Below are 19,822 nucleotides of genomic sequence, written 5' to 3'. Positions count from 1 at the left end.
TAGAAATTGGAAAAAGTTTTTTTGGTTCTATATCATCCACTCTTCCTCATTTCATGCGAATACTCTTATATTGTTTTGTATTCTTCATATACGTCATTTGTCATTGTATAATATCCCATTATACTCATATAGCACAATTTGTTCAGTAATTCCCCAGTTGTTGGGCTTTTAAACTATTATAGATAATGCTACTATAAATATCTGCATGCTCATTAAATTGTCAAAGAAAAATTTTCAAAAGGGGAAAGATCCACTTTTAGAGAAGATCATAAGGACACACGCATACTAACTCACTGCTGGTGGAACTTTAAAGTAGTCCAAACATTTTGGAAAGCAGTGTGGAATTATGCAAGAAAAGTTACATGTTCATATGCTTTTACCCCAGTGATCCTTCTATTGAGTTTATATCCCCAAGGAAGTTATTGCCAACAAGGGCTACTTCATGAAAATATTCATAGTAGCATTATCTGTCAGAGAAAGAAAGGAAAGGAGAGGAGAGGAGAGGAAAGGGGAAAGGGAAAAGGAAAAAGACTTACCCTTAGTCTTAAGGGACTTCAACATCCATACTGATGTTCCTTCAAACTCCTTAATCCCATGGCCTATATCTTCACTCCACCTCAGCTACACATAGGGATGGTCACACCATTTACACAACTGTTCCATTTCCTTAATAAAAAAAAACTCTGCCTTTCCTCCATCTCTGGGGTTTCTAACTTTTGTGTCATGAACCCCATCTGGTGAAAACTATGGGCCCTTTCTCAGAATAATATTTTTAAATATATAAAATAAAATATGCAGGATGAAAAAGGAAATCAATTATATTGCAATAAAGAGATAACTTTTCCCCATTGTGGGCTTGTGGACTACAGGCTATTTACTGACTTTATGTTTACTCTGTATATAATTATAGTTGTACTTGTCATCTCCAACCCCGCCCCCCCCTTAAAATGTTACATCATTGTGAGCTGGGATTGTTTCATTCTTTGTATTTTATGTCCCCAGAGCCTATTACAATGCCTGACAATGTAGCAAATGCTTAATAAAGGCTTGTTTATTGAATGATTGTTCTTTCCAGGGCCTTGTCTAACTTTTTCTTGGCAAAAAGTTAGGTAATTTATAGAGGCATACGCTTTCTTATCACCTCACTAGGGGATCATTTGGTCACTAATAGCTTTCGAAAGATCAAAAAAAGGGACTAGGAAATGGGAGACCCAGATTCTAGACAAGGTTCTGTCTTACTTGTGACCTCAGGCTCTCTAAGTCTACATTTCCTCCTATAGTGAATAGAAGTAATAATTCCAAGGCTGTTTGGAATATCCAATGAAATAATGAATGTGAAGGGACTTTGAGAGGTCAAAAGTACATGAGATTTTTAACATCAGCTTAAAGTCAAATTTGCAAAACCCATGCCAGGATGATATTTGCTGATCATCGGGCACCAGGGTATTCTAAATGGATAGCAGCACATTTAAAAAATGTAGGGCATGGGGCAAAAATGGGGAGGGGGGGGCGGGAGGAGGGAAACACTATTTGAATAGACAGCAAAGATAAAAAATTGGGTTAAAGAGCTCAATTTAATCCACAACACAAAAAACTAAACTTAGTGGAGAGGTCAGTTAGTGTGTTATAGTGGAAAGAACACAGAATTCTGAGTCTAGACTTGAAGAGAAACCCCAGCCTTGATATTTATTAGTCATGTGATCACTGGCAAGTCCCTCAACTTCTCTGTCAATTTCCTCATCTGTTAAATAGGGATAATGAAATTGGTATGTGTCCCCCTTCCTGTTTGTTGTGAGGGAAACACTTGCAAATGTTAAATGTTGCAGTAGTAGTAGTAGTAGTAGTAGCTGCAATAGCAGTAGTATTATGCATTATTATAGTCTTCTAAGGTTTGCAAATGGACAGGTAGGTGGCATAGTGGATAGAGTACAAGCTCTGGAGTCAGAAGACTCATATCCCTGAGTTCAAATCTGACCTCAGACACATACTAGATGTGTGACCCTGGGCAAGTCACTTACCCCTGTTTGCCTCAGTTTCCTCATCTGTAAAATGAGCTGGAGAAGGAAATGGAAAATCACTCATATCTCTACCAAAAAAACCCCAAATGGGATCATGAAGAGTCAGACATGACTGAAAAATGGCTGAATGACATCAAACAACAATAAAGTTTGAGAGCCATTTTACATAGATTGTTGCATTTCATTTTCACCATAACCCAGTTAGCTAGTTTATTGTTGTCCTCATTTTACAGCTGAGGAGACTGAGGCGCAGGGTTTTATTTCTCACCAGGTTATACTCAGGACTTTTCTATCAGGCCCCAGAAACCTTTTCATTGAAAGAGTGCTCCAGTCCTGGAAGTCACAACTCCAAAGTGCCTTTGTACATTGGAGCTCCTCTCGTAGGCTCTTCCTCAGATTCACATCCGGGAAAATCACTCTCTTCACTTTCCCTCCCCCACTTTCTGCTTCTTTTTATACCTGGGCTTCCCCCATTAGGATTCAAACTTCCTGAGGGCAGGAATTCTCTTTCTTTTTGCTTGTATTTGCATTTTCATTGTTTAGCCCAAGCCTGGCATACAGTAAGCTAATAAATGATGGTTGACAGACTAACAGAAAATTCAAGTGATTTGCACAAAGTCACACAACTGAGGCTGGATTCAAATGGAGGTCTTTATGACTCCCAGTCCAGCACTGTCCACCATACCACCCTGCCTATAAAATTATTGACTCTGAATTTTTACAGAAAGGTACATGGCAGGGCACCTCCTGGTTTATGTAGGAAAAATGCAAAATATTATTAAATTTTAAAGAAGTTAACTTTACACGAAGCCTTCTGAGGATCATTGACCCGAAGATCAATAAGCATTTATCAAGAATGTACTCTTTGCCAGGCACACTGCTAAAGTGCCGGGGATACAAAAAATAAATACATTTTTAAAATAAAAAAATAAATAAATAAAGACAGTCCCTGCCCTCACAGAGCTTACAGTCTAAAGGGGAAGACCACATGCAAAACAAGGACTCTGTGTGTTACGGAGGCAAGATGCTGATCCAGGGAGAACTTCAGTATGGTGGGAAATAGAAAGTGTTTAGATCAGTATGAACAGAAATCATCCACTGGCACATTCCACCTACCTCCCCCAGTATAGCTGAAAATAGGCAGCTCTTTCCACTTCCTGTATTTCCACAAACCCCTAAAATCTTCCCCTGCAAAATAAATGAAAGCAGATGAGTGTTGAGTGAGATATTCCCTATAACCCCAAACCTGTTGCAGCTTATTCATGGGCCCAGTGATGCATTTTGTTGGCACAGAAACAGCATCAAGAAGAGAGAACAATTGTCCTCCCACCCTTTCTACAAACCATTCAATAAGTCTTTAAATCATTTCAGAGAAGTTTTGAAGGATGATGTCACGGGATCATAGATCAAGAGCTAGAAGGGGCCTCAGAAGCTAACTGGTCCAACCCACTCATTTTATAAATGAGAATACTGAGGCCTGGGAATATTGAAATAAAGCTAGAGATATACTTTAAACGGAGCCAATGATGTCTCTGTAGTTCGGGACTTCTGGGGTCCATCATGGCATACAACCTAGATTTCTCATGCCTGGGAGATCCCTCAAGGGATGCCTGGTGCATTGAGAACACACTGTCAGGGATTGTCACATACCAGTTAGCAGCCCTGTTCTGACTGAGTTTGATATCACCGATCTAGTCTATCCCTACTATTTTATAGAAGGAGAAACTAAGGCCTACGGAGTATCAGTGACTTGCTTAAGGGGGCTTTTCTTCATGCCAAGGCTAACTCTTTGATGTGCACCAGTAATATCAATCTATGCCATCTTCTCTAGTAGACTGCTCATTCTGTCATCCCTACTCTCTCAATAATCTCCTGTTGGTTGTGAACTGATTCAACCATTATGGAAAGCAGTTTGGAACTATGCAGAAAGGGCTATAAAAACATGCATACCCTTTGACCCAGAAGGTCTGTATCCCAAAAGAGATGAAGAAAAAAAAAAGGAAAAGGATCTGGATGTAAAAAAAAAATATTTATAGCAGCTCTTTTCTGATGGCAAAGAATTGGAAATTGAGGAAATGTCCATCAGTCGGGGAATGGTTGAACAAGCTGTAGTAATATGATTGTGATGAAATACTATTGTACTATAAGAAATGATGAGCAGGATGCTCTCAGAAAAACCTGGAAAGACGTGAACTGATGCAAAGTGAAATGTACTGTGTACAAAGTACTCTCTTCTCCCTCCATAGTGTTTCACTTGGGAATCTCATCAGCTTCCATGGTTTCAATGATTTTTGTCTCTATGCATATGACTTTCAGATCTACTTGTCCAGCTCAAAACTTTGTGTTGACCTCCAGTCTCACATCTTTGTCTTTTAGACATCTTGAAACAGATTCCCACAGACATCTTAAACTTAACATGTCCAGACTGAACTAATTGATTTCCCCCCAAAGCCCTACCTCTTCCTAACTTCTCTGTTACTGTTGAGGGTACCTCTATCCTCTTAGTCACAACCTTGTGTCACCCCTGATCCTATACTCTCACCCCCCATATCCAACTAGTGGTCAAGTCCTGTGATTTCGCCTTTGTCACATCTCTAGCATACACCCCTCCCTTCCTCTGACACTGCCACCATGTTGGTGCAGGCTTTCATTACCTCCCACCCAGACTGTTTGCAATAGCCTATTGGCTGGTCTCCTTGCCCTAAGTCTCTCCTTACTCTAACACATCCTCCCTTCAACTGTCATATTAACCTTCTTAAAATGCAGGTCTAAGCATGTCATCTCCACCCCCTCCCTCCCCCCCCCACCCCACTAAATAAGAACCAGTGGTTCCCTGTTAAGTCTAGAATCAACTATAAAACCCTCTTTTTGGTTTTTAAAGCCCTTCATCACCTTCCCCTTTCTACCTTCCCTATCTTCTTATACCTTACACCCCTCCATGGACTCTACAGTCCAGACACTGGCCCCTTGCTCTTCCTTGAATACTGTACTTCATCTCCAGATTCCTAGCATTTTCACTGGCTGTCCCCCATGCCTAGAACTCTCTTTTTCCTCATCTCCACCTTCTAGCTTTCCTGGCTTCCTTCAGGTCTCATTTAAAGTCCTACCTTCTTCAGATAGCCCTTCCTGGTCCTCCTTAATTTTAGTGTATTCACTCTGAGATCACCTCTAATTTATCTCATATATATCTTATTTGTGCATAATTGTTTTCATGTTGTCTCACCCATCACACTGTGAGCTCCTGGAGAGTAGGGACTCTCTGCCTTTCTTCATCTCCCCAGGGTTTTGTATAGTGTCTGGCACTTAGGAGACACTTTACAAATGCTAATTGACTGACTGACTATAAGTGGCTAAGCTGGAATTTGAACTGAGGTTCCCTGATTACAAATTCAGTAATCTTTCTGTTGTGCCACTTTGCCCAAGGAACTAGAGGAGGCAATGATAGACCCAAGGGGATAATCCCCAGTGGGGGAATTTTAGGTAACAGAACTAGACCAAAGGGCTTGATATTGGGGGGAATAGAACCCTCCCGGAGCCCCTAAATGTCACTCTAAGTGACTTAATCAATCCAAGCATCTACTCTGCCTTTGTGTAAGGTGGGATCTAGGCAGAAATTTTGCCTTCACAGTTTGTCATAAGATTTAGAACTGCAAGGGTCCTGATGAAGGTATCCTGCAGATGAGGAAGGTGGAGTCCGGGTACAGCTTTGTGACAGAGTTGGGGCTCAAAACAAGGCCTTCTGACTCTATTTCCAGTGCTCATTTTTTGCCTGTTCTAGTGCCCAGTTCTATGCTCTGCAAGTACCCAGAAGGGAAGAAGGAAACAAGCATTTATTAAATACCTACTGTATGCTAGACACTGTGCGAAGCATTTATAAATATTATTCCACTTGATTATCAATTCTGGGAGGTAAGTGCTATTATTATTCCCATTTTACAGTTGAGGAAACTGAAGCAAATAGAGGTCAAGTGACTTGGCTGGGATTACACATCTAGTAAGTGTCTTAGTCCAGATCTGAACTGAGGTCTTCCTTAGTCTAGGTCTCACACTCTGTAGACACTGAGTCATGGAGCTGCTGCTGCCAGTCCAAGACTGTGCCCGATTGGTGTTCCGGGTGGCATGATAGTCCTGACCTCAGAGTCAGGAGACCTGACTTGTCATTCTGGTTTTTCTGTTAAATTGCATTGTAACCTTAGGCAGTTTCCTTCCATCCTTCCAGCCTCAGTGTTATCCTGAGTAATGAGAGAGGTTGTTTTAGAGTCTAAATAATCTCTTAGTCCCTTTCTTCTCTATGACTTCTGTTTTTAGGTGGCATTTATTTTGCCATGTGGCAATGTGTGACTTTACCTTTGGTACCACAATGCTTATATTGTGCAACACTGGGCCTAGTCTGGTCTTTCTCTCTCCAAGTTGGCTGAGTCTCCGAGTTGACTGATTCTTCCCTTGAGATGATCCTACATCAGGTTTGTCAGAGTAGTTCCCATTCCCATTGGTCTCCATAGCTCCATTGCAGATCCCATCATCATTCCATTTCCAAGATAAGGTGGCATTGTCCAAAACCAACGCAGCAGAACCTTTCAGTTCCTGGACATAAAATGCAGGGCATTCCCTCAGGAAAAAATTCTTGAAAGAAAAAAAAAGAAAAATTCACTTCAGAACGGACAGGGATTTCACTAATACAGCTTCAGTGAACCTTAAAAACTCATCAATGTAGACAAATTAGAGAAAATGTCACTATCAATGAGTGGACAATTTGTACCATAGAATTGTTTCATTATCTTTAAATATATATATACACACACACATATATACATATGTATATATGTATATATGTGTGTGTATACATATATGTATGGGCAACTCTCTAAAATCAAATAGTTGCAGAAAAGGTGCTGACCTAAAATGGCAGAGGGAATTTCTTCCCCCAAAGTTCACAATACAAATTAATTCAACAGATCTAGTCCCTATACCTATCGAAGATGTGTTTTTATATATATAAAATATGTATTTTATATATACACACATATATAGTATATATACATACATAGTTCATATGTATGTATATGTGAACATAAACATATATAAGCATATGAGTGTGTGTATATATATATTTATATAAATATATGGGGAGAGATAAAACAATTCCTAAGGTCAAGTAGAGATGCTATTGATCTAGTTTAATGAATCATAAGAAAAATTTGTAATTATTACACCTATTTTGCCATATGAATGAGTACTAAAGTAGCTTTCCAAGTGATTAAAAGTTAATTTTTAGAATCTTAAATATTCCTTTTAAAGTTCTGTTTATACTATCTAATACTGAGCAAATTATTTTTTTCTGCATATAATGCTGAGATTAAACTTTGACATAGAACAAAATCATAGCATTTTAGTAGTGGAAGGGATCTCAAAGAACATCTACTCCAAGCCCTTCATTTTTCAGATGATGCTGAGGCCCAGAGAAGGGCAGTGATTTGCTCACTGTCACACAGCCAGTCAGTGATCGCACTGGGATTAGAATCCAAGTCTCCTGACACCTACGCTAGTGGGCCTTCTATTATGTCCACTAGCATGTTACATCAACTCATTTCTTTTTGAAAATCACTATAATGGGGGCGGCTAGGTGGTGCAGTGAATAGAGCACTGGCCCTGGAGTCAAGAGAACCTAAATTCAAATCCAGCCTCAGACATTTAACACTTACTAGTCATGTGACCTTGGGCAAGTCACTTAACCCCAAATGCCTGCCTTCCCCCCTGCAAAAAAAAAAAAAGAGGTCTCTAGTCCCCACTGCTAATATTTTGGGGCAGCCAGGTGGCACAGTGAGTAAGAGTGCCGGCCCGGAGTTGGGAGGACCCAGGATTGGTTCCCGCCTCAGATACTTAACACCCACACAAAAAAACTGGCCTGTACCTTGGGCAAGTTACTTAACCCCAGTTGCTTTAAAAAAAAAAAAAAAGGAAAATCACTATAATGTCCTAATGGAGTCAGAATTCATGATATTTCACTCTTCTTTACTTTCTTCTAGTGGGAAGACTAGGAAATGCTTGTTTTGGTACTGCTTTACATAGATTATCTTCCCTGAACATCCCAAAGAAATCAGATTGAATAGACTGTACATGTTAAGGGCAGGGTACATCCAAAAAATGTCATTGATGATAAAGGCACTACCAAATGACATGCCAAGTTGACTAATAAAACAAAGTTTACCTTCAATCTCTGTGCAGCTGACTGTGAAGTTGTCAACCCTTTGATTGAAAAAGGTACAAGGAACACACTTAGCCTTAGTGTATTCATTGTTGCCACAGTAGTAAATGCCTAGAGAAGAAAAGGGAGGGGAAAAAGGTTGTTGTTTTTTAGGGTTCCTTGTTTTGCAGGCACAAAGAACAGCCTTACTGGTCAACATTGCTATGTTGGGTCACTTCATATTGCTGGGATAGGGATATTGCTATTGGGAAAACTATCCAATTCCTTTTGTTTTTGCAGATCTGTAAATAGTATAGGGTAACTAGGACTTTGGTCCAGGGTGTCAAAATCTAGATTGGCATGGTACTACATCTCATCTTAGTACCTAGTTAGCAAAAAAAAATTAGTTAAAATAGAAAGCTACCACATGGTGTGCTTCACCCCAGGTGATGTGTTCTCTGGCCTGTCTGTCCTTAACCCATTCTCTCTCCAAGTGGTGGGGATTCCTAGCAGTTGCCTTAGGGAGTATGTGGGGGAGGGAGAGGGATGGAAGGGGAAAAGCAATGTTCCCTTATTTCCGTCTCTCTGTGGTGCTGGCCTTGGACACCCAAACTGTTACTGCTCTTTAATGGATTCTAAAACTTTATTCTCATCATTTTCCCTTTGCTTCACATGCCTTCCTCCCTCCTCTTTGCCTTTCCAAATCCCATTCTTCAAAGCCAGCTCAAGGACCACTTTGCTCAATAAATCTTCCCTGATCAACTTCAATGAACCTAAGAATAAAAGAATGTCATAGCTGGAAGGGATCTTAGGAATTATCTAATTCAACCTCTACTTATCTACTTTTACTCTGATATCCTACAGCTCTTATACTCTGAAACATATAATCTAACCTTTGATTATATACTTAGCCTTACATTATTCTCATATTAGTTGATGTGTGTGTTTAATCTGTACAATCAAAGGGTCAGCCCCTCAAGGGAAGAGACTCTGCCTTAGAATTCTTTTGTATCTCCCACCACAATGGGTGCCAAGTAAGTACATGACCAATACATCCTTGTTGACTTTGCTTGTTGATGTTGGCTTGACTCCCTTTTGGTAAAATGGGCTCAGCTGCTGTAAATGAACATCCTGCTCAGCCTTTGCCAAGACTATATTATTTGTCCACCCTTCTGTTTCACTCTTTCTCTTGGGAACACCCCATTTAGTGGTCCTGAAATGTGGCCCTTTGACTGAATCCAAACTTCACAGAAAAACCCCCTTAACAAAAGAATTTGTTCTGTAAAACTTGGACTCAGTCAAAAGGCTACACCCAAAGACCTAGAAGGTCACATGTGGCCTTGAGGCTGGAGGTTCCCCACCTGACTTATCTCATCTCTGATTCAACTTAATAAGCATTTATTAATCGCCTGTTATAGTCCAGTCACTGCTCTAAGAACTGGGGGTGGAGGGAGAGAACATGCATATAGCTAAGCAAATATAAATGAACTTGAAGTGGAGGAAAACCCTAAACAAGGGGGACCCAGGGTGACTATCAAAGAATTCTTCTTAATTTGTTTCCATACCACCATTTCCCTCATTAAAAGGAATCCCGTCCCCCCCCCCCCCATCAATAAATCCTCACATTTTAACTGCCCTAGGGCAATTGGTTTATATCACACTATAATTATAGGGCCAAAATGAGAAGGAAATGATAGATATGCCACACTCATTTTAAATGGGAGTTTCTATATATCTCCTGGCTGTTTCACGAACAAGACAGTCTCCCAGTTTCAGGCATTTTCTCTGGTTGTCCCTCTGCTTGGAACACTCTCCCTCCTCCAGTCTGACTACTGGCCTCCCTGGCTTCCTTTAAGTCCTAATTAAAATCCCACCTTCTACATAAAGCCTTCCTCAGTCCCTTTTAATTCAGTGCCTTCCCTCTGTTAATTATCTCTGATTTATCCTGTTTATACATAGCTTGCTTTGAACATATTTTTTACGTGTTGTCTCCTCTGTTTAGATTGTTAACTTTGACTCTTACGAAGACTCAAAGAGAGCTAAGGGATGTTTTTTCCTTGTTACTGCTTATGTCAGGTCAGTCTGAGCCCTTGAAGGGGCAATCTTGACATTGTTATAACCATGCCTCTCTTTTTTCCTCTCATAGAAAATTTCTATTATCAGGGCAAGTAAACTGAGGAAGTTTGTGTTATTGCAATACTAAATCTATTCATTAATAGATTAATACTAAAATATCTCTGAGTTACTCTAATAGGATTCAAGTATGAAAGACCTTTCCGTTTTTAATCTGAATTTGTCATCAGCTCCATATCCTAAACAACTAGGTAAAATTAGTTCTTAGCCTTGCCATCCCCTTGCTGATAGTTAGATATTTGTGTATAAAATTAGGTCCTTAAAATATCTCATTCTTTCAGGATTATGTGAAGATAATATATGTCCTCAGAAGAGGGGGATAGGATAAAAATGTAAAAGTTTTTAAATTTAATGAAATAGTAAACTTTAAGAAGACAACAAAGACTGTTAGAAGTCTAAGAACTAAGATATATATGATTGGCTTTCAAATGTTTCTTATGGGATTGTAGGCCTTGAGTATGTTTCAGCAATACATTCTCAAAACTGGATTAAGGATTTTACATGTAAAATTGCATTAATAATTCTAAAGAACTTTTAAATAATATTTTTCCTACTTTTGAAGTTTCTGTCTAATAATATTAAGAGACAGAAGGGTATATTTTACAAATCAGGCCCTCATGGATCCTTTTTAAAAATTATAAAAATTCCTTGGCTTGGTGATGACATTGTCAGATAAAGGGGTTAAGTGCAGATAGAAAGAGCAAGCAGTGTGTAAAAACTAAAATTCTCCAAAGTTCCTGGTGAATTATGAGTCCCTAATTTGAGAGTCTTCTTATAAAACGATAGCTACATAAGGTTTGAGTTGGTTTTCACCACAAGAACGTTATTGGAAAACCAAATTTAGGAAGCTGTACTAAATTGTCATGAGTGTGTTACTGGCAAATTTTAGCAGGATTGTCTAGGGAGGTTATATAAATGTCTTGGAACCAGAGAAGTGGATCTTCTAGAAGAAGCTTCCTCCAAAGCTGCCCTGAGAGCAAGACCCAGTACAGAATTTCCAAGGGAAGTTGTTTCCAGGGATCAGACAACTACATGACAACTGGGACTCAGCATGAACTGTGCTGATTACATGGACATGGGGAGTGGATTACAAAGAGACTTAATGTTATTTAACATTGATCATCATTATTGCATCACTTTGGCTCTTTTGTTTCCTGGTGTTGATGTTTGCCTGAAAGCGAGGTATTCCCTAACTGCTTTTATTTATTGTCCAAGGATCAGAGCCATTCTTCCTGCAACTTCTGGTTAGCTGAAAGCCCATTTTCTGTTTTTATTAGCCTCACCTGATCAACACCCGATTTAACTACTTGATATTCCTCAGGTGGGAGTCAAAGGAAAGTCTGAAGCTCCCCCAAATGATTTAGTTATTGCTCTAGTTAACTGTGTAAGAGAGGATTTCCCTGACCCTAGTTACCTTGGTGATATAGAAATCTTCCCTCTCAGTCAGTCCATTGTGGGCCCTCTAAGTAGTTTAATCTGTAACCTGACTTATTTTACCTATAAAGTCTGTTTAAGAAGCTTTGCCTCTTTAAGTGACATATAAGATCATGACTCTGCTTAACCAATTTTGTTCAGCTTTTATGACATTGAAAGAAACATGGGTTCATGGGTTTGTGAGTTTTTGTAATATTCCTGTCCACAATGCAAACTGTTTCTTGACTGTAAATTTAAATTCCCTGACTTAAAACCCATGACTTACTCAAATTGATCCTTCTGAATATGAGACATTGGGAAAAGTTTGTTCTCAATCTGGCCCCTATCCTGCTTAAATTATATAAATCAAGCTGTAGACAAGATTAATAATAAGAAGGATGATTCCTTTGGTTCAGGTTGTTTTAATGAACTCCCTTTGATAACCCAACTTTTTGCTTCTATAATTATGTTCTCACTACTTTGAGAATATTGGGCTTGGAAAAGTCCCTAAGGAGGAAGCTGTAGGAAAAAAATGATTTATTATATTGCTTGGAAAAATCATTATACTGCTTAAATCCAACTTGATATGATATACACCCAGAATGTCTCCTCACCCCAGCAACTCTCTAGGAATTCTGGAGATAGCTACAAGGTATTTTGGATTCTCCCTGGTCCTAGATCTAAATAAAACATTCTTGTTTGGGGTCTCCATCCCCAGGACTTGTTTAGGGTCCACCCAAGCTTGTATTTTGTGTTCCTTTTGGATGACTGTGTGCTATATCTTTATCAAATGATTTGTGTGTGACTGTTGGACAGAAACCTTTGTCAAAATCCTACATGATATAAACCTACCAGGACCTGGAGGGAGGAAGCCACACCTCCTTTCCAGCTTGCTATCCTCTACTAAATGACCTAATAAATTTCCTTGTGAGTCTTTCAGATGTTGGGGTCTATTCTCATGAACAACAGCAGGTGCTTCTGCAAAGGCCCTGAAGCAGTACAGGGAACAGAAATTTGGCTGAAACATAGAATGTGTAATGAGTGGTTAGTCTGGAAGTATAGTATGAAACCAAATATTTTATCACAGAGGCCATAAAGGAGCCATGAGTGGAGGCTGACATGGTTGGATCTTTACTTTAGGAATATATGTTTGACAGCCAAGTGTAGGATGCATTGGAAAAGGGATGGATTAAAGACAGAGAGACCAGCGTAGTGCCAGAGTGGATAGAGGACTATCCTTGGAGTCAGGAAAAGCTAGGTTCCAGTCCTACATCTCACATATACTAGCAGCTTGACCACAGGCAAATTATTTAACTCATTTCCCACCAACTGTATTCTTTGGACTATCTCCCATCATGATTGTAGCTCCCAGGAAATCTCATTGTCCCCAGGAATCTCATCTAGTGAGATTGTATTCGATTTGGTATTTACAGCCTCTCTGATGGGAAGGAGGGAGGATGGAGCAAAATACTCCTCCCAAAGCTTCTTTTTAAAGAGGGGTTCCGTAATACGAATGTAAATTTTAAAGATCTTCCCTGCCCCTAGGCTAAAGTGCACCTGAAGCCTGGGGTGGGAGGCTTGTTTTTCAGTAGATACTTTTTGATTGGCCAGTGAATCAATAAGGTTGTTACATTCTCTGAGCCAGGAGAAGGCTATATAAGCCCTGATGTGTAGCTTTGTTTTGGGACTCACTTTGAGAAGTGTTCTGTGATTTGATCTGAATTCTGGGAAGCCGTTGTTGAGAGTCCCCCGGCTTTGAAAAACCCAGATGTGGAAACCCAGATGTTGACTGGGTATGGATGTAATGGTTGGACAGTTTGGAAATCTGTCTACTTGATCTGTTTCTGTCTTGATAATTCTGCCTGTGTGCTTTGAAGTTCGGGGTGCTGACCTTTTTCCCCTGAACAAGGTAAATGATATATGTCTGATTGATTAAAGTAAGCTTGTTAACCCATTTTGAGTTGCTTTCCTTTAACAAAGCAGATCCAAGAACCTGTATGGGCAGCAAACCCTGAGGACGTGCTTGGGGTGCTTGCTGCTACAGGTTCCCAAACCAGGTAATTTTTCATTTCCACATTCCTTGAATTAGGTTCAATCATACTACCTTCTCTCCAACCCTTTCATTCATCTTCCTTTTGCATATTACCTTCCCCCATTGGATTATAAGCTCCTTAAGGGTAGGAGCTATCTTTGTTTTTCTTATTTTTATTCTTAATGCTTAGCATAGTGTCTAGAAGATAACAGGCATTTAATAAATGTTTATTGATTGCTAACTGACTGATTTAACTCTGAGTGCACTAGGCATTTCTGAGTCTCAGTTACAGATAGCTTGCTGATATCCATCACTGGCAGGAGTTTACACAACAAAAATCCCCTATACTAATGAAAACACAGTTTTGAATTCCTTTACCCAAACATTCCTATACATTAAACACACACACACACACACACACACTAATGCTCATTTCATATACACACTCACTAGGAAAAAGCCCTAAAGGTTTGAATAAAGGCAGTGCAAGGCTACATTTTCTATCTGTGAAATCTTGGAGTGCCAAGATTAGAGAAGAAACATAAGGTAACTCGATTCCTCACTGATGTTATGAATAAGAAGGGGGGGAAAAAAGGAAATGTATTCAGAATACTTACTATTACTGTAGTGAGTTCTAACTTTAAAGCTGTGTGGACAAGAAACATCACAACAGTAGCTATAGTTGGTGCAACGAACAAGATGGCAGTATTGAGACTCTGAAGAAATCCAAATTTTTCTAATAATTTCTGCTCCTCACTTCTTAAAGCTTAAAGATAAAAAAAATTATAGATGAGTAATAATTCCAAGAGTATTCTAGGTAGAAGGTTGAACCACTCTAAAGGATCCAAGATTGAAACAAGATTGACATTATAAGGATCTATATGAAAATAAGGCCTTTTTCATACCTTTAATGAGGGCTGAAAATGGTTTTTCCCAAGAGTACATTTTAATCAGCTTAATGCACGTGAGAACTTCACTTGTGATTCGGATTCGCTTATCACTGACCTCAGCAGTCTTATGGTGTAACTTTATAATAGTCTTGGTCAAAAATATCTGTAATTGGAATGGAATGATATTGTTCAGAAATCACTAAAAAGAGAATTTTTTAGAGCAAGGTTGAGAGTTTTGTCCTATGCATAGGGGTAGTCAAAGATATTCCTGAAGAGAAATTCTAGAACTTGATTTAGAACCCTAATCTGACTGCATTGGGGGAATCAAATTTAGTTATCCTAAATTCCAAGTACTGAGGTATGATGTGTGTTCTGCTATCCTTAAAGATAAGAATAGTTCTCTATAGATCACTATTGGCATATCTGTTAATTTTTTTTGTTCCCTTTCCAATTTTAGTTGAAAAAAGTATTTGGGATGATCTGGCTTAATTGAGTCTCACATCAGGCTTTCTACAGATGCTGTTTTTCACTGTTCTTTTTAAGTGTTATTTTTCAAAGTCTTTCATCTTTCTCTGTACCATTTTGCAAATGAGTTTATATTTTTAACTGGTATTTTTTCTTGGTAATAAGACCAAGTGATTGCTGAGTGAGATAGTGTCTAGGGTCTTTTGGGATCCTGATTGTAGCAACTGTTTACATCAGTTAAACTTCCATAGGAAGTTATAAGATCAGAATCAATGTCTTTTTACTTGTCCATTTCCCTTTTCTTTTTTCAGCATTACTAGATTGGTTAAATGGGTCATGCAGGAGTTATTAAATTTTCATGGAGTGTCCTATCTTTATTCTTCTAATTTATTGTTTACTTTGCTATAGTCAATGATGGGACTGCATACAGATGTATGATTTAGAAATGACTTTCATATAATCAACCACACATTTCTTAAATGTTAAGATATAGTAAATTTTATCTTTTCAGATATAATACTAGCTTGAATAGCCTCTGTTGTTATATCATCAAGAGGTTTTAGAATCTTGAAGAATGACAAATTAAATGCTACTCTCTAAGGAATCATTGGTAAGTATGCAAGTTCCAATTTTTATTTATGAAAAGGTTATGAGCAGATGGGGAGTATTCATTATTTGTAAAGAGACTGATTTTTAACCATCATTTGAAAAGCAATTGATTTTTAACTGACATTTGTGAAGAAACTGTTTTCCCGTTACAACTGGGAAAAGGTTGTGAGAAGACAGAGAAAGACCATATTCTCTAACAGGATGGAGTTCAACTTTTATATCTTTTGGATAAATCTTATATTTTATGAATAAAAAAAGGTTTCTTGAGAGACTTTAGCTGCTATCTAATGAAGCTGAATGATGGGACTGTTTCAGAAATAAGAAGAAATCAAGAGTAGAGGTTAGTATGCTAGGTGACCATAGACTCTTGTCTTCTTATAGATAAAATATTGCAGATAATTACTTGTCTTTGGGTTATTCTTTGTTAACCTAGTCAGTACCTGACATTTATTTAAACCTAGGCAATTAGGAGTTTTGCTGTATAAAGAGATGTGAGGAACTGCTAATGAAAAAAGAAGTTCATAGGTTTTAAAGCTGGAAGTGACCATAAAAGCCATCTAATACAACTCCCTCATTTTACAGATGAGGAAATTGAGGCCCAAAGAAGTTAAGTGACTTGCCCAGGGTCACAGAGTTAATAAGCATCTGAAGCGGAATTTGAACCAAGATCTTCTTGCTTTCAGTTCCAGTACCTTATCCACTACATCAGGATCTCTCCAGTTAATTAGATAAGTAATATTTAGTAAACCTGAGTAGGGGACTCAGAGATAACTGTTCAGTTAATGAGAATGAGGTTACAATTTTAATAATTAATGAAAAAAATATCCAAACATATCTCCTGCATTATCTGAAGATTAAAGTGAATATAAATGAGTCAAGTGGGACTGAGGAGTTATCATTCCATGTAGGCTACAACTGAGGGTAGTCAAACTTAAAATACTGAAGGGGGCAGCTAGGTGGTGCAGTGAATAGAGCATTGGCCCTGGAGTCAGGAGGATCTGAATTCAAATATGGCCTCAGACACTTAACACTTACTAGCTGTGTGACCTTGGGCAAGTCACTTAACTTCAATCGCCCCTCCAAAAAGCAAAGAAAAAAAACACACAAAACACTTAAAATACTGTTATGCTTACTTTACATAGAATTTCAGTTACAAAATATTTCATACATCTTTTCTCTTTTGATCTTTATGACAACCCTGTAAGGCAGTAAAGACAACTGATGGTATCCCCATATTATAGAAGTGTCAGTGTTGATATTTAAACCGAGGTCATTTAACTCTAAGTCAAGGACTATGCTCTTACAGCTCACTATTTCTCATGAACAGAATTTGATTTAGCAAGCATTTAATAAGTGCCTGCTCCTTGCAAGGTACCATGCTAAGTTCTGTTGGATAAAACTAAATCTCAACTACACTGAAATACAGTAGTCAGGAAATGTCCCCTCCAAAATGTGTCTACGGTGCCAGGGCCCCAACAACTACTCTAGTGAGACAGTCCAACATAGAATGGTTTGAAAGAAAGTACATTACCTGCAGGGGAAAAATCAGGAGGTAGCAAGCGATTCCTATAAGTGCTGTGGGACCAAGAGTGATAGAAGTGGAAACAGAAATAGCAATTACTGTTCCAAATGTAATGACAATCAGAGGACCAAAGCAAGCCCCTTCAAATAGGCTATTGACGTCACTGGCAAAAAAGCTAATGGCCTGCAATATAAAAATACATAAATGTATGGGAATCTATGAATGTACCAAGCAAGGGGTGCAATTCTCTCTGTTAGAGATAAAAGGATCTTCTTAAATCTTCTAGGGGTAAAGAAGAAATGTTTCTTTTTGCCCCAAGGTCTTTTTCCTTCAGTTCCAGCATAAACCTGGAAGAAACACACTCATATTTTCCTACAGATGCAAGGAATGAGCAAAAATAGAATCCAGAAAGAAAAGATTTTTTTTTCATTATATCATTCCTTAGCTCAAAGACCTGCATTGGCTACTATTAAAACTACCCATTAGATCAAATCTCCCTCAGACTCCTCAGGTTAGCACTTGGCTTCCTTCTTCTCCTCTCTAATATTCACTAGCCCCAAACTTATGTCCCCCACTCCTGCTCTGGCCAAGCTAAGCTCCTCGTCTCACATGTCTCTGATTCCTCTGATGCCCTCTTCCACACCTCCCTCCATACGAGTACTCTCCCTTTCCCCCTTCCTCTTAGTCCACCCAGTCTTCAATGCCAGTCTTATAACAGCTCCAAAAGCATGTCCTTATCAATCCAACCCATAAGGATTTCCCCCTATTTTGTATTCCTTGGCTGTTACATATATGGCCTGTACTAAACCCATTAGTCACTTTTGCTGCTCATGTGTTTACCTGGGATGACTCTTAAGTTGTTTCACTTGTGTAATATTTATTTGTTTTGTTTGTTGTCACTTTTAAGTGGTAACAGATATTGATTATATGCATGTATGTATGGATTTTAAATTTGTGTTGCTGTGTTTTATTACTGATAGCCTTATATTTATTAGAATGGAAATCATGTGATTTAGAGTTCCTATTCCTACTCTTTAGGGATTTTTTTTTTTATTATCTGCTGCAAATTTGATCTCATTATCACCAGCATAACTTTACTCCACTGTACCTTTCAGCTGAATATAATGGGGGATTATGTGGTCAGTTACTTTGACTTCTGTTAATAATAATATGGCTTAGGGGACAACTAGGTGTTGCAGTGAATAGAACACTAGTCCTGGAGTCAGGAGGACTTGAGTTCAAATACGGCCTCAGACACTTAACACTTACTAGTTGTGTGACCTTCGGCAAGTCACTTTACCCCAATTGCCCTGCCTTCCCCTCTCCAAAAAGCAAAATAATAATAATAATATGACTTAATATATGTCATAATAATGACTTATAATAATAAAATTATTTCTTTTAATAACTTTCATAGCATTTAATGTTTACAAAACACTTTATATACATTATTTCACTTGATCCTCACAACCCTGTAAAATAGGTAATACAAATATCATTCTATCTAGCTTACAGAAGAGGAAATTAGAATTCATAAAAAAAGTAAACACAGGTAACACAATAAATAAATGATAGTCAGTCAGTTAGTTCATAAACGTTTATTAAGCCCTTATTATGTACCAGGCACTGTGCTAAGCACTGGGGATACAAAAAGAGTCAAAAGACAGGCCCTCCCTTCAAAAAGCTTACAATCAGAACTTAAGGGGGTGGCCAGGTGGCTCAGTGAGTAAGAGCACAGGCCCCAGTGTCGGGATGACCTGGGGATCAAATCCAGGCTCAGATACTTAGCACCACACCCAGAAATAACTGGCCATGTAACCTTGAGCAAGTTACTTAACCCCGATTGCTTAAAAAAAACAAACAAACAAAAAAAAAAGAACTTAAGGAAAGTTTTTCTGACTCCTGAGAACAGCTCCCCTTCAATAACACCACTGCCTGTCTCCCAAAATAGATTATACATTCTTTATGGGAAGGGACATCTTAGACTTCCTTTGTGTCTCCTCCTCATCCCACCCATACTCCCCCCAACTCTCTTTTCATACAGGGCTGTTATGTGGCTGGCACTCAATAACTGCTTATGAAATGAATTGTTTTGCTTTAGAGCCACCACCTGATTCTTTTAAAGTCATGCTTGGGATTTATTTTAGGACAACCCTGCTTCTTGTGTTCCTATGATGGGCCATGGACTCCGGCTCAAACAATCTTTAAGGGACTTTCAGAAATCTATTCTGAAATAGGATTCTAACTATGAAAAGTTCCTACTCCTCTTTTTTGGAAACATGTTTATGGAAATCAATGCAAATTTGAGTTGAGTTCTCTTCTGGGCTCAACCAGGAGCTATCTGGTCAGCTCCTTTAACTTTTAGTCAAGCAAAAGGAAGTGTTTCCATCCTCTAAGCCCAGAAACTAATAGAAACCACTGTGAGCCACAGAGAGAACTCTCCCTGGAGTGGGGATGCTATCCTGATCCCTCTTATTTCTACTGCCTTCCCTCTGTCGATTATCTCTGATTTATCCTGTATTAAGCTTGTTTATACATAGTTGTTTATGTGTTGCC

At 38.7% G+C, this 19,822-nt stretch overlaps 1 protein-coding gene across 2 annotated transcripts in view; it reads right to left on the bottom strand.

Moving 5' to 3' along the window:
• ABCC11 (ATP binding cassette subfamily C member 11) overlaps positions 1-19,822 on the bottom strand; it is a 66,862-nt gene that overhangs the window by 38,807 nt on the left and 8,233 nt on the right. For both annotated transcript variants that reach the window (XM_069082817.1, XM_069082816.1), the window contains exons 6-11: positions 17,276-17,449; positions 14,686-14,833; positions 14,398-14,546; positions 8,227-8,334; positions 6,366-6,641; positions 3,135-3,206 (exon numbers count right to left, since the gene is read on the bottom strand). In XM_069082817.1, coding sequence (XP_068938918.1) covers positions 3,135-3,206; positions 6,366-6,641; positions 8,227-8,334; positions 14,398-14,546; positions 14,686-14,833; positions 17,276-17,449 — 927 coding nt within the window. The remainder of the gene's footprint in view (positions 1-3,134; positions 3,207-6,365; positions 6,642-8,226; positions 8,335-14,397; positions 14,547-14,685; positions 14,834-17,275; positions 17,450-19,822) is intronic.

This window comes from Petaurus breviceps, unplaced genomic scaffold, assembly GCF_028583685.1.
Source record: "Petaurus breviceps papuanus isolate PSGF00001 unplaced genomic scaffold, PetGlider_PUasm1.0 171, whole genome shotgun sequence".
NCBI lineage: Eukaryota > Metazoa > Chordata > Mammalia > Diprotodontia > Petauridae > Petaurus > Petaurus breviceps.
Note: the sequence above shows the minus strand (reverse complement) of the source record. Positions and strands in the feature narration are given on the sequence as shown.